This window comes from Nymphalis io, chromosome 16 (assembly GCF_905147045.1).
Source record: "Nymphalis io chromosome 16, ilAglIoxx1.1, whole genome shotgun sequence".
Taxonomy (NCBI): Eukaryota; Metazoa; Arthropoda; class Insecta; order Lepidoptera; family Nymphalidae; genus Nymphalis; species Nymphalis io.
The window spans coordinates 11,634,325-11,649,661 of NC_065903.1; the positions used below are offsets into that span (position 1 = coordinate 11,634,325).

The 15,337-nt window shown below is 31.3% G+C and overlaps 3 protein-coding genes across 3 annotated transcripts; 1 reads left to right on the top strand and 2 right to left on the bottom strand.

Moving 5' to 3' along the window:
• Nucleotides 1–872: 872 nt before the first annotated feature.
• LOC126774329 (putative inositol monophosphatase 3) lies at nt 873–4,745 on the bottom strand. The gene is made up of 3 exons (XM_050495802.1): nt 4,130–4,745; nt 3,573–3,721; nt 873–3,083 (listed from the first exon to the last, which is right to left on the bottom strand). Exons 1-3 carry the CDS (start codon nt 4,626–4,628, stop codon nt 2,709–2,711), a joined length of 1,023 nt encoding a protein of 340 aa, XP_050351759.1. The 5' UTR covers nt 4,629–4,745; the 3' UTR covers nt 873–2,708.
• A 604-nt stretch (nt 4,746–5,349) lies between these two features.
• Nucleotides 5,350–10,315, top strand: LOC126774312 (serine palmitoyltransferase 1). The gene is made up of 6 exons (XM_050495777.1): nt 5,350–5,493; nt 5,574–6,028; nt 6,892–7,159; nt 7,420–7,579; nt 8,963–9,086; nt 9,566–10,315. Exons 1-6 carry the CDS (start codon nt 5,467–5,469, stop codon nt 9,864–9,866), a joined length of 1,335 nt encoding a protein of 444 aa, XP_050351734.1. The 5' UTR covers nt 5,350–5,466; the 3' UTR covers nt 9,867–10,315.
• A 189-nt stretch (nt 10,316–10,504) lies between these two features.
• On the bottom strand, nt 10,505–15,229 carry LOC126774317 (tektin-B1-like). Its single transcript, XM_050495785.1, has 7 exons — nt 15,008–15,229; nt 14,219–14,435; nt 13,272–13,486; nt 12,886–13,108; nt 12,623–12,760; nt 11,624–11,709; nt 10,505–11,294 (listed from the first exon to the last, which is right to left on the bottom strand). Exons 1-7 carry the CDS (start codon nt 15,214–15,216, stop codon nt 11,108–11,110), a joined length of 1,275 nt encoding a protein of 424 aa, XP_050351742.1. The 5' UTR covers nt 15,217–15,229; the 3' UTR covers nt 10,505–11,107.
• Nucleotides 15,230–15,337: the final 108 nt, after the last annotated feature.

Here is a 15,337-nt window from a genome sequence, read left to right on the forward strand (position 1 = left end):
TGATCAATTTTGTACACTAGCGGAATGGCATTTTTGAAATGAAATAAATTGAAAATGTCTGGTTTGATTTTTTTTTTAATTCGTTTTCATGGATGATCTATTTTGTTATTGTGGGATATTTTGGAGTTTTTTCAGGACAGTAGGACATGTAGATTGAAAACGAAACAGTCCCACTCAATACTGTATGTCTCGTTGGCCTTTAATATAATGCATATATGGGGACGCAAGAATACCAGTATAATAAGAGGCTAAGATTTCGTTTCGACATTTAGAATGTAAATCCTATGATAAGACAGTATTTATTCCTACAGTGTTGCTTGCACGCAAATAACATTTGAAGATATGTCATTAAAACTTGGTTAATTATTGTTTGAAGTTTTTTTAGGCGGCAAATTAAGTTATTGCTCTGTACATGGACAAAAGTTATTTTAAATTTGAATACAATGAACCTAGTTTTTACGATTGTTTCCATAAATTGATTATAATTTTATTTTTGTATTCCTGATTTTTTCCTATCGATTTTTTTTTTTTAATATTTTAAATGTACTGCAATAATTACCATTTAATGTAAACTAATAATTGTAAAGACATGTTCACACTGACGCTCTAAATAAAATTGATGTAATAAACAATAAATTACAAAGAGTTATTTGTTGTAACTTTTTTTTTCGTTTATGGAATAAAGAAAATGAGCGTTTTAATTTACTTAATATAAGTGTAAGCATGTCTGATGTTATCCAGAAATGAGATATTATTTAAATTAAAAAATGATTAATTTAATTTTTCTTTGCTAAACCAAATCTTATTCTACTTAATTAGTTTTGATAACATGTATTATTTAATCTATGCTATAAAATGTTATATTTCTAAAGTATATAACAAAACTCGTCTATGCCTGTTCTAAGATACTTCATTTAGATATTTTTCATGCCTGTAGTTATAAAATTTCTTATGTATGTATGTGATATAATAATAAACACTGCAATAATCTGGGAAGGTGTGTCAATTAATTAATAAATGTAATAATGCTTACGAAAATTATATGAAATGCAAATACACTCGCTTTTGAATATCCTAAGAAAATTATTTCATTTAGAATAATAAATTATTAGAGTAATATTTTACGATAACTTGTTCAAGAATTAAAAAGTAAATTAATATTCTAAACAAGTCAAAATATCAAAACGACAGCTTGATAAAAGCAGACGAAATAATTTTTTTCGTATGCTAACACTTATATACAGCAAAGTTATACTGTCCTAGCTGTTTCATTGCGTAAAAATTAGTATATTTTATAATAACCAGTGATTACCGTCATTGCATATGACAAAAATTTTGAAGTGGTAAGATTAAGTTTTCTAATATATACCTCATATCGACGGAATCTAGAAAGTTCTTAAGAAAGAATTAATACAATTTAAAAGCAATACACGATAAATCAATAGATTTTATTTACAACCCATAGTTTATTATGTTATATTTAAAAATTATACAAATCCACTTTACAAACGAGTCCAAAAAGTGATCTAATAATTTACAACTTGACATTTTATAGTATTTTTAATTAATTATGTACATTTTATAAACATTAATACAATCTACCGTTTCAATATTAAATATTGTCACACATTTAAAAGACGATTCTTGATAATAAATAATTGTTTACATATTCGAGTCAATAACTGGAAAAGTGGAATAGAAACTAGCGAAATATTTATTAATTTCGCCAAGTTAGATGCCTAGTTAATTGTTTTTTTTTTCAAAAAACTTATTAACATCATTCAATATACAAAAAGGAGACATTCAACAAATAAAATAATATAATACCATCGGGATGATATATGTTAATTTACATATCATAGTATACAACATACAATAAATTATGACATCATACAGCCAACATTGCATAAAAACAAACATTCTTGTGTTTTTTACATGATTTTCTATAAATTCCATGGTAAAATAATCGTAGTGCTTAAAGGTAAGGACATATCTTAAAAACATATATATACATATATATATAAATTGTGTTGGCCAAATTAGTTAACAACGCTAGATCTTAACCTATCTTTAGTAAGTAAAGTAAACAGCCTGTTAATGTCCCACTGCTGGGCTAAGGCCTCCTCTCCCTTTTGAGGAGAAGGTTTGGAGCTTATTCCATCACGCTGCTCCAATGCGGGTTGGTAGAATTTCAATGAAATTAGACACATGCAGGTTTCCTCACGATGTTTTTCTTCACCGTTAAGCACGAGATGAATTATAAACACAAATTAAGCACATGAAAATTCAGTGGTGCTTGCCCGGGTTTGAACCCACGATCATCGGTTAAGATGCACGCGTTCTAACCACTAGGTCATCTCGGCTTTTTATATATAAATTGTGTTATATGTATATTTTATTATATAAATTGTGTTGTGTTATATGTGTATTTTATTATATAAATTGTGTTGTGTTATATGTGTATTTTATTATATAAATTGTGTTGGCCAAAATAGTTAACAACGCTAGATCTTAACCTATCTTTATTTAATAAAAATAAATTAAACAGCTGATTATTAAAATATATTATTTTATGTTAAAAGATTAATTAAAATATGAAATTAATAAAAACTTCAAAAATATAATAGATAAAACAGTTATATCCATTATAACTGAACATAATTGTATCTGATAAATTTGATTACTCATACTTATAACTATTTAAGTAATTATGTTGTACCACTCAGAGATTTCGGCAATTTACTCAAGTAATAATCATGATCATATCTAGTTACTAAAATACCATCCGTTACTTTAACACCACTGTTGGGAGAGTAATCAATCTCTGCACCTTTGATTGTCGTCATTTTACCATCAACAGCCTTAATGATTGCATTACCTGCGCACAAATCCCACTTTTTGATGGCAGTTGCATGGAGATAAACATCAAAGTTACCATTTACCACACCCATCACTTTGTCACCAGCTCCTGCAGCTTGTGTTACAACAGTTTTAGGTCCAAATGATTCTTTTGCAATATCGGCAACTTTACCAGGATGAGACCTTGATATTACAACTCTTGGTTGTTCTTTATTTTCTTCTTTCTGAAAATTAGCAGGTAAAAAATGTAAGTTTTTCTTTTAGCTGATGTATAGTAATAGTTGGAATTCATAAAGCTACTATTACACTTTTATAAAATAGAATAACATTTATGAATATATTGTTGTGAAATTGCCTCGTTGGTCTAGTGGCTTGATGTAAGGCCGCAGACCTGGAGGTCCTGGGTTCAATTCCCAGGTCGGGCCAATAAAAAAATTGAGTTTTTCTCTCATCGGATTATGAGAGTAAGGGAATAGAGAGTGCACTTGTGTTTGCTCACACACTTGTGCACTATAATATCTCTTGCATAGTTGGCTAATCTCTCTTGAGATTGGCCACTGTGGCCGAAATCAGTCTGGAGGACATTATTATTATTGTGAAACTATAGGAAAGTAATATGTATATAACGAAGATACATTTGAAGATTTAATTAAAACATTGTCTAGACAATAGACCAGTCTATTATATTATCTTCATACTGACTGATAACTCACATGTTGAATGTTTGGAATATTGCTGGATGTCTTCTTAGTAAACCAACCCCAGTATGTGCGTGTTGGGAATGGGTAATGTATGACACCAACAATTGGCACCCCATTGATTGCCACACACACCATTGTTGTTACATATTGATATAAACCCTCTGAAAATATAACATTTGGTAGGATTTTTTTCACAGTAATTAAAATAAATGTGTATTTATATATGAAATTATGAAAAACTAATACTTTTGATGTAAAAATAACTCAAAAAACATTAAATATATAATTATTCATTAAAGTAAAAGTAATAAAAGAAAGAGATTTTTTTGTTAGTTACAGCGAATAATTACTTTATTCACATAATTGTAGCTGTGTACAAATAAAAGAATACATACAAATAGATAGCAATCTATTTGTGATTATAAGCATATAATCACAGTATTTTATCCATTTCTTACTGATAGTAATGTTAGGAAAACAATTATGGCTATAAAACCGACTATAACAAAACACATAGCTCATACAACAGAATTGCAAGTTTTTGTATGTCAATAGAATATAATTATTACCCGTATATTCTTGTGTCGCGTCCAGAGGATCAATCCAAACCGTAACATCCTTCACAAATACATGTTCATCGTTCATGTGATCTATTGTTCTGTGATCTGTGGGAGTTGTTTCAATATCAATTACATCTTGATTTTGACAACTCGAATCTTTCCCGTGTTCTTCGGATATTATATTTAACTTTGGAAATGTGTTTTTGAGACCATAGTACATAGCACAATGTGAAGCGTAATCAGCATCGGTAACCGGATCGTTCGCTCCCTCCACCGTTTTGCCTTTACTTTTAATATTCAATTCATGGTTTTTACCCTCAATAACTTTCTTTCCACCTCTCTCAGCTGCATGTATTGCGGCTTTTAAAAGTGATTTAATATTTATTAAGTCATTTTTATCAGAGGGATAACCAGCACCTCCTGAACGCCAATAAATTATAAGGAATAAAATAAAACCTACTGTGAAACATGCGAATTTGTTAACTCTTAATGTGCCACCGAAATTCATTGTAAATTTAGTGTAGCGCGCACTTTATTAATCCTTTCTTAGGCGGTTATAACAATATTCTCATATTCTCACCTTATTTAAAAGGTTTGCCGAATTTTACTATTTAAGACTTTAAGTCACTAGACAAAAACTGTCATTAATAATGACACATATCAGTTGACATTTGGTATTATCAGACCGCTGACAGCAAATAAAAAAAAATTAAAGTAAAAATATAATTTTATAGTACATTTCTGTAAGAATTCGATTGCAAAAACGGCGACAGTAAACCTTAAATTTTACTAACCACAACCGCAGACGGTACTTAGTACGAAATCACTGTCCATAAGTCTCTATGGACAGTGATTTCGTGTTCTCATATAATTCTTTAGGTCTCTTACCGTCTTAGTCGTTTCTGGCTACGCGGTTTCTAGTAAAACCACACAAGTTTTTTTTTATGTAAGAGGGGGCAAACGAGCGGAAGGCTCACCTGATGGTAAATGACTACCACCTCCCATGGACATCTGCAATATGTAATATGCGTACTATCAGTTATTTATTTGTTTATCACTGTCAATAATAATATTTTTATAAAATTCATCAAGTGATCTATAATAAAGTTAATAAAAGTGGAAGAACCCTAAACTACGGTTTTTCAAATGAGTTCTAGGAGAAGAAAATTACGAGTGCTGGCAACATCTGTCTGACAACTTTGACAGTTGATTGATCCCATTTGACATATGTCATCTTCATAATTTTATTTTTTTATTAAATTTTAGAATCCATATAAAGTGAAATCACCGTACCAATATCCCAATTGTGTATATCCGTTCGAAGTGGTTAAACGCTTATTGTAAAAATGATTTTAATGGATATATATGACACTGTAAGTGTATATTTTACTAAAAATAGCTGAATTAAAGTTACATTTTCATTCCGGTAACGTTAATTAATATTATCTTTCAGGTAAGCTGGTGGACTTTAGTCATAGCTGTCCAGGTCGTTATCGGGTCTGCATATTTTTTATGGCAGAAAAAACCTAAAGAACCAGAAGACAAACTGACAAAGAAGAAATTAATGGACTGGAAACCATTACCTTTGGTCGAACGTACATTTGAAGTTGAAGAACCTATTTTAATAGATGATATAAGTGAAAATGTTCTCAATGTAGGCGCTACTAGTTTCTTATGTCTCGACAAGGAGCCTTCAATTGTTGAAAGTTCTATTAAATCATTACACAAGTATGGTGTGGGATCCTGTGGTCCGAGAGGATTCTATGGTACAATAGATGTTCATTTAGAATTAGAAGAGAGACTGGCAAAGTTCCTCCAAGTTGAAGAGACTTGTGTTTACTCATATGGTTTCTCTACAGTTGCCAGTGCAATACCTGCATATGCAAAAAAGGGAGACATAATTTTTGCGTAAGTTTTTTTTATTTTTTATTTAAAGAATATCCTTGATGTAATTGGTCACATTTGCCCATAGATTTAGATAATCTTAAACATTGTTAAAATATCAATTTATTTTAGACAATCTTATACATTTAGTTTAAATATCACCTATGGTGAGATTTAAATTGTGATGCCTTTGTTTGTTTTTTAAAACAGTTAAGTTAAAAATACATGTTAACTAATCATAACATAATAGTTTTTCCTTAGGTTGGTTTGTGCACTAAAATTGGTTTTCCTTGCAAAACAGGAAACTTATGTATTGGATAAAATATTTATTTATAAGTATATCATATAAAGGATTTTCCATAGTAAATAACAACTTTATCCTCCAGATAAAACCCAAAGGCAACTAATCTAAAATAAGCTAGTAAAAACAATTGTATCAACACTATACAAACGTCTGAACACTTAATGAATATATTTCCATTTCACATGATATCTACATATCTCCTTTGTGAGTCTGGCTCTGAATGGACTTTGATAGAGTCAAAAGCTTTCTCACAAGCCATAGACAGTGGTTGATTGTACTCTCTGCTCTTCTTCACAAATTATTGAACTGATTACCGATCGATAGATCTGGTCCACAGTTCTGTACCTTATTAAAAATTCAACTGGCAAGATGATTTGTAAAGGATTATTAACCTTTTAATAGTTAATAAAATGGCTATAAAAATATACAAAAGGCAAAAACATGTGTATAAAAACCAGAAAAACCAAATGGATTATTCTTTTTTGAAGTTTATTAACAACTTAAATTCTTAAGTGTTATCTTCAATAATTTGTCAGCTTCATAAGTTATTCAAAAAAGTTTTTACTTTTTTTTTTATTAACAGAGATGAGAAAGTATGGTTTGCGATTCAAAAAGGTATTGATGCTGCTCGAAGCACTGTCAGATATTTCAAACATAATGACATGAATGACCTTGAACGATTACTTGAAGAGGCAGCTACAAAAAAGGAGTTGAATCCTAAGAGAAGGGCATTTTTAATAGCCGAAGCCATTTATTTCAATACAGGAAAAATGTGCCCATTGCGGAAGCTTGTCGAATTAGCACGAAGATTTAAATTAAGAATTATATTGGACGAAAGTTTAACTATTGGGGTAAGTAATGTGCCATAGTGTATTTTTAGTGAATAATTATTAGAGCGGATTAAAGTTCTAGCACTAAATTGCACAACAAAAAATATTTCAATAATTTTGTCTCGAATATTACAGAAATTTAAGTTTTTGGAAAATAAATTTTACAAACGAATTTGCAGTATCTATACCTTTTGGATATTCCTTTAAAATATCCGAATAATTGTCCATACATTAGTTGGTGACTGGCAAAAAATAAATATGTAATGAGTATTTTATTACAGGTAATAGGTAAACATGGGCGTGGCCTGACGGAGCACCTGAACGTGCCCCGTGATGAGATCGATCTCATTGTGGGCTCTTTGGAACATTCCTTCGCCACTATCGGCGGTTTCTGTGCCGGAACGCATTTTATTGTAGAGCATCAGAGACTTTCTGGTCTAGGTATGTAAGCGAGATTCATTTAAACCATTTCTAGGGATGGTAAGTACAACTGTGAAATCTGTATGTGTTCGTTAGGGCTTTGTGTAAGCGAGTTTGAATAGGTACCCATCAGAATTCACCTATTCTACCAATAAAAATGAATACTTCCAGTTTGGTAACGCAATACAAAATCTAAGATTTCATTGCATAGTCATCAGGCACGAATCGATGGCTTAAGATTTTTTTTTTAGTGTCCATGTCTATTGTCAAATGTGATCACTTAATCAGGCCCTGTTGCCTTTAAATCAAAATAATAATTTAAAAAAACTATAAAGCCGTCATTGGTTGTTATTATTATTTATGTGCAACATACAATGTTATCAAGGTTTTCTCAAAGCGTCAGTGGGTTTTAAATAAATGACGTCGATATTACTATACCATTATTCACATGCCTTAGTTGACACAACACAGGAAAAAATTTAAGGATAATCTTTTGGTTTTTTATAAGATTATTCTGTTCTCATATTATATAACTAGTTGTATTGCGGATTTATATGATAACTTGCCTACAGTTTACAAGATGACGTTTAAGTTAGTTTTTCCACTTCTTATTGTCGTCAGTCGTAGCGTAGAGTTATATATCCTACAGCCTTGTTTGAAAATAAGATATCAAACTCATATGAGAGTATTAATCTCTTGAGATAAACGCGACGTGAGTCCACTTGGGCCAACAGTAACAAGTCCATTAGAAAAAAAAGAAGATAAGATATTTTAGGTACTGATGAATATGAACTAATAATAAATAATTATTTAATTTTAATTTCAAAAAAGCCGAGATGGCCCAGTGGTTAGAACGCGTGAATCGAAGGTGAGCTTCCGTACGCTATTCCAATCGAAAACAAAGTAAAGATAAACCATTGATTTATATAATCCATGCGATTTGATAATTATAGCTCTTGTATATTATACAAAAGTCGAGATGGCCCAGTGGTAAGAACGCGTAAATCTTAACCGATGATCGTGGGTTCAAACCCGGGCAAGCACCACTGAATTTTCATGTGCTTAATTTGTGATTATAATTCATCTCGTACAGCTTGAAGGTGAAGGATAACATCGTGAGGAAACCTGCATGTGTCTAATTTCATTGAAATTATGTCACATGTGTATTCTACCAACCCGCATTGGAGCAGCGTGGTGGAATAAGCTCTAAACCTTCTCCTCAAAAACGGAGAGGAGGCCTTAGCCCAGCAGTGGGACATTAACAGTTACTGTACTGTACTGTAATTATTTATTATATATATAATTTTTTTATATATTATATTTCGTTGGTTTTTAGATTTCCATTGTAATTTAATAAATTTAAGTATGTGTTATTGTTATATTTATTCATTTTCGTCGTCACAGGATACTGCTTCAGCGCGTCTTTACCACCGATGCTGACTCAGGCGGCCATTTGTGCACTAGATATTATTGAAGAGAAACCATACATTATCAGTGAGCTAGATGAAAACTCGAAGAAATTGAACAAGTACGTAGATTACATAAGTATATATTCTATATAAGAAGTATAGTTACACTTTTATTTCGCGTTTATTTTTTCTGTTTTTTTTTTTTTTTTTAATCTTGTTAAGTATTGCCAATTAATATATTTAACGGCTTTACTAATAAACGTTGCTTAGTGGCTGTTTAGTTTACAAAAATTTCGCTCTTTCTTTCATTGTTGGTTTGACATTCGAAAGAAGAAGACACAGCATTGTTTCGCCTGCTAAACAACGTTAACAAGAAAGGCCGTCCGTGCTTGCTAAAACAATGTCAGTTAATTAAGTGTGGGATTACTGCTTGGGATTTGTTAACAGAAAATCCGAATAGCTTTATTGGCCCGGCCGGGCGGAATTGAACACTAGATCTCGGGATCTGTAGCCTTCTAAGCTAGCCACTGGAACAACGAGACAATCAAATTATCAGGCTTCACTGAAATTATCCTTTTTTTTTTCTCTTTGTCCACAGAGCCCTTGTAAACTTGAAGCACTATACATTCAGCGGCGATGAATTATCACCAGTCAAACATATATACCTAAAAAACTCTGAACTTCCCGACAAACTCAAAAACTCGTACTTGAGAAACATCACCAACTATTGTCTTGAGAAAGGTTTTGCGATGGCGGTCGCGGCTTACATAAGAGATACTGAAGTTAATTGCCCGGAACCTTCTATTCGGCTAGCGTCCAGTAGAAAATTGAACGATACTAACATCACTCAGATTTGTACATTATTGGATGAGGCCTATGAAAAAGTTGGGCCTAAGTGAAATGAATATTTAAATATTTTTTTTATCTAATTATTAGCAAAAACGAATGTCTGATTTTATATTATATTAAAATTCAAAATGGCCGGTATTTTATGTTAAATCGTTTTACATTATTGTCAGTTTTTATTTATTTTACAGCATTTCAATATTTAAAGTACAGCCTATTTAATTTAATTGTAATAGACATTCCTATTTTAACTTATTTTAGATAGTATTGTTTTAGTCGTTTTTTTTTGTATCTGTAAGAATAAAGTTGCATTTTTTCCATGCATGCCTGTTAGTAGTAATTCCATTCCTACTCTGTAAAGTTTTGGTTTTTAGAAACTTTTAAAATATTAAATATAATAAATAAATGATCTATATTTAACCAAGAAACTTTTATTTAAAAGGTTTTATTTAGGTGTAATTATAGTTAAAAAGGGGTTAATAGTTATTGTTATATGTATAAGCATTGAACACACAAATGTATTCATTTTAATTTACTATGTATTATTATGTATTTTCACAACACCATGATAATGATTTTATAATCATTTTAATAAATAAGTTATTTAATATATATTTTTTTATTTATTACAATAAACTAAGTGAACACATTTAATACTTTATTATAATGAACACATTCATTTCTACTCTGCATAAAACTAACTATATAAACTACTTACTACCTAAGAGGAGGAAGCCTTTGCCTGGCAGTGAGACACCTGCTGTTTAACTGTTACTTGCTAATATTTAAAATGTGCATATTGCGTCTTCCTGACGCCTTACATTCGTCTGCCTTACTTATTGAGTTATATTAAAAAATTTAAATACAATTATATAATGTTTCAATTAGCAATTAAAAATAATTAAATATTATTTGGAAAACAAAAATATAATTAACATGGTAAATTAAGGTTTTTTTAAGAAAATTGTGCCACCAACCCGTGAGTATTTTTGATTGTAATATGTTATTTGTGTATTTAAATCAACTTCACACACTTCATAACAATACACAATAGAACTGCGAACTAATAAGAAAAGCCTTGTACGTGATATTGTTTATATTTTTTTTTTGTATTCGCATTTGTGTCTTATTTTTTTATAATAATATTATCGTCACCACAGGCTGTATAGAGCAATACCTTTGTCAAAAGGAACAAAAAAGTGACATCGGCTGCTAAGCCCGCCTATCTGATTACCTAAAATATTGCATCTAAAAGTGAAATATATCTTTAATGCACTATTTTAGTGCCATATTTTTAATCTGTAACAAGTTCCGCGGGCATGTGACAATATCCAACATTCCTCTTAAAGTCAGAATCATCTTCTCTATGTAAAGGTTTTCTAATTTCGATCAGGCGTCGGTCTGTTTCTAGTGCTTGGTTCTTGTACTCCAGATCCTTGATCACACGCTGGTGGTGATTATAAAGTCCATGGTAGGTTGACCTATTATAAAAAAAAAAACTGTAAATAATATACTGTTCTAACTCAAGGGGAAAAAATTACTAAACAAATTATAGGCTTACTGTTTTTTTTTCAAAAACATTCCGAAAATATCTAAATAAATTGGAATTCTTTATACCTATGTTCTTTGCTGATCACTACTATGATAATGAAAATACAAAACCGCAAAACTAAATTTGTATACTTATTGCACCAATGTCACATTTTTTCCAAAATATAATATTTTAGTCTTTATTTTCGCTATTTCACAGAATTCAAAATTATGCAAAAATATGCCGGAACAAAGTAAAATTAATATAAAAATGACTAACAGTGCTTCTTCAAGTTTCTTTTCTAACATATTGGAGCTCATATGTACTCTTTCGTATTCTTCAATAAGACCACGCATTGGTTTATCCTGGGAACAATAAATGATAGTAAAAATTAAATATTACATACAATATACAAAAAGGAAATGAACACAGAAATAATGTTTTTTCAATTTCGATGTCTGTTTTTTTAGATACATTAATTTTAAACAGCGCGGCACCTTCAATTCCATTGCTATCAACATGAAGTAACTTCTATATTGGGCTGAAAATTCTGATATTGGCTTATGTTAGATAGCGACATTACATAGATCTGTGGAATAGACTTTAGTAAATTTTCCTTACTTTTAGATAATATATCAATGCTTATTAAAGAGTTTTGTCTAATTGGAATGGAAATCGAGAATAAAAATTAAATTATAAGGAGTCCTTATAATCTATCTTCATTCTTAATACTGAATACTTTTTACCAAACGAAATATCTTTAACTATTTTTTTTTATAGTATAGGTAGGCGGACGAGCATATGGGCCACCTGATGGTATGTAGTCACCAACGCAATTGGTACTGTAAGAAATGTTAACCATAGCCTACATCGCCAATGCGCCACCAACCTTGGGAACTAAATATTAGGTCCCTTTTGCCTGTAATTTTACTGGCTCACTCATCCTTCAAACCGGAACACAACAATACCTAGTACTGCTCTTGTTACCCAAACGAGCTTGCACAAAGCCCTACCACCAGTAAAAAGTTATTATGAACAGGAGTTTAGGATTTCCAATTAGATATTATGGTAACACTTTATCTGATGCAGCAGCTATCGAAATATGACATTTGACAAGATGGCGATATCAGATGTGATTTTGGCCTCGCGCCAAAATATCCTTGTCGGACTAAACATACATACACAAAGATAAAAATGACAACAAAAATGTGATAGGTGCTTTTATAAATGTAAATATTTTTGTTTATGTATAACTTTTATACTTCTTTGATTTATTACCTGAACTCTTTCTAAGACTGGTCGTCGCAACCGAGTTTCTAGTCGAGTTTCCACAAGTTTGGTTGGATTAATTTTATCAGCAACTGCTGCACGAAGTGTTTCGATTTCTCGGTCAACTTTTTGCAAATTTGCTTCTAGCTGAATACGTAAATACATCAAAACAGTTTTAATAATATATATAAAATATATATATTATATATTATATATAAAATATTAGATATATTAGATATTATATATAAAAAATTAAATATTATATTGAATACCTTGTAGTTCTGCCACTCCATTTCATTTCTAGCTCTCTGGATATCGTAAATACGCCTTCTCATTATCATTTCGACTTGCTGGCTTTGAGCGTACATTTGATTCCTAGCTTGTTCTCTACTTTTGAACATTATTTCGCGTAAATCCTTGGACTCCTTCATTAGCTGTTCAGCTATTTTAACAGTATTTTCTATGCAATGTATATAACTTTCTTCTGTCATTGAACTAAAAAAATATGATAATTAATCTATTATGACTTCAAAAATCAATTTCAACAGAAAAAATATGAAAAAATAATCATTCAGCTACTTCGCTACATTGCTTTTCCTACATCGTAAAATCCTTCTACTTGTTACATGGATCAGTCATTTTGCCAAAATTTACTTACTCCGGTGGTATTCTCGTAGGGTCTAACTTATAAGAAATGTCAGAACTATCTCGATTCAAATCCTTTACATGATATTCTAATACTAATGCATCGTCTTTGTTCTGTATCTCCCTTTCCAGTCTGCATAAGACATTCGTCAAGTCCTTGATCTTCTCCCAGCCCATGTGACATACATCGGTCAGGACTCGCTTACTATTTTCGATTGTGTGTACCTCCTGAAAAATCATTATAACCAATAATTTAGTGTTATTGTTTTGTCATAAATGTCGTGGTTTAACTTATTATAGAGAAAATTTGAAGTAGCCTGCACTTATTGGAAGTGTTACCGCAGTTTCACCAATCTAAATGCAGAACTTACCATATGCGAATTCAATGTTCGTTGTAAATATCGTTCAAGTTACTCAAAGCTGTGGTTCAAATCTTTATTAACAAAATTTTAATGCTCGTTTTTAAATTTATGTAAAACCTAAAATATACGAAGTTGAAATTTTGGTTATGATTCATGTTACGTTTGACTCCACATAAGATAAAATATCTGGGCATAAGACTTTCAAAGAATTAGCATTACAAAAAAAATATTTCTGAGAGTTAATTAGTAGTTAGTAACAGCCTGTGAATGTTCCACTGGCTGGGCTGAGGCCTCCGCTCCCTTTTGAGGAGAAGTTATGCTTATTCCACCACGCTGCTCCAATGCGGGTTGGTGGAATACACATGTGGCATAATTTCCGTGAAATTAGACACATGCAGGTTATCTCACGATGTTTTCCTTCACCGTAAGGCACGAGATGAATTATAGTCACAAATTAAGCACATGAAAACTCAGTGGTGCTTGCCCCGGTTTGAACCCCCGATCATCGGTTAAGATTCACGCGTTCTTACCTCTGGTTAATTAATACAAATACAGAAAACCAAATAAATATATTTAAAAAAATTATCGGCATATGTACTTTTCTCAATTCTTCTCCTAGCTGATCTCTGGTCAATTCTGGTGGTACTCTCTGATCTCTATTCGAGATACATTGAGATACTACCATAAATGGTAACTGCAAAGATTCCAGGTGTAACTCAGTGGCATTCTTCTCTTCTTTTAAAGCTCTTATTTCATCTCTCACTTGTTCCCTTGTGAATCTTTGTTTTTCCCTCCAAGAATCTACCTCAAATATTCTATAAATAAAACTTTTTATTTAATATAAACCATGTCCAAAAATAATAATCAGTACAGTACTGGAAAGTGGGAATAGAGAATGCACTTGTTTGTTTTACTCCTGCATTATAATTCCCTTCCCTTGCAAAGAGCTTGTACGTTATTATTAATAAAGTATTTTAACTGAAGGTTTTGTTTTTTAATATTTTTATTTATTTTTTATATTATATGTAGGTGGACGAGAAAATGGGCCACCTGATGGTAAGTGGTCACCAACGCCCATAGACATTGGCAATGTAATAAATGTTAACCATCGTTTATATCGACAATGCGCCACCAACCTTGGGGACTAAGATGTGACTTCTCTTGTGCCTGTAATTACACTGGCTAACTCACCGTTCAAACCAGAAAACAACAATACCAAGTACTGCAGTTTTGCGGTAGAATATCTGATGAATGGGTGGTATCTACCCAGATGAGCTTGCACAAAGCCCTACCACCACTAAAATATATTGCAAGGATATAATTATTTTTTTGTGTTTATTGGAATTAGATTTTATTATTGCTATAATTCTAATTTAATGTCTCCTACCTGTCTCTCATTAACTCATTGTTAACGTAATTATCCCATCGAGTTGTTACCGATGTCTCATTGCGAAGCTGATTTGCTCTTTGTCTTAATTCGTAGGACTCGAAGCGACGCAATCTTGCTTCATTTTGTAGTCTTTGAATGTTTCTAGTCCAGTCTAGTACACTTAATCGGGAATAATTTTTTTCGAAAACTGGTATTGATGAATACATATTATGTATGAAATTTTTATATTTTCGTATCTTTGATATTATTTCTTATGAAATTATACCATAAGCTTAATCAATATCTTTTGTACTCGTGGCTTATGTTTATCGATTAAACAGAAATGAA

Excerpts from the sequence above, each read along its gene's own strand:
- LOC126774317 (XM_050495785.1), bottom strand. The coding sequence starts at position 15,216 with ATGTATTCATCAATACCAGTTTTCGAAAAAAATTATTCCCGATTAAGT. Across the intron at positions 13,487-14,218 it reads TAGGAGAAGAATTGAGAAAA|GAGGTACACACAATCGAAAA; the intron begins GTACATATGCCG and ends ATGATTTTTCAG. Across the intron at positions 13,109-13,271 it reads CCTACGAGAATACCACCGGA|TTCAATGACAGAAGAAAGTT; the intron begins GTAAGTAAATTT and ends ATATTTTTTTAG.
- LOC126774329 (XM_050495802.1), bottom strand. The coding sequence starts at position 4,628 with ATGAATTTCGGTGGCACATTAAGAGTTAACAAATTCGCATGTTTCACA. Across the intron at positions 3,722-4,129 it reads CGCGACACAAGAATATACGG|AGGGTTTATATCAATATGTA; the intron begins GTAATAATTATA and ends TTATATTTTCAG. Across the intron at positions 3,084-3,572 it reads ATATTCCAAACATTCAACAT|AAAGAAGAAAATAAAGAACA; the intron begins GTGAGTTATCAG and ends GCTAATTTTCAG.
- LOC126774312 (XM_050495777.1), top strand. The coding sequence starts at position 5,467 with ATGATTTTAATGGATATATATGACACT. Across the intron at positions 5,494-5,573 it reads TAATGGATATATATGACACT|GTAAGCTGGTGGACTTTAGT; the intron begins GTAAGTGTATAT and ends ATTATCTTTCAG. Across the intron at positions 9,087-9,565 it reads AACTCGAAGAAATTGAACAA|AGCCCTTGTAAACTTGAAGC; the intron begins GTACGTAGATTA and ends CTTTGTCCACAG.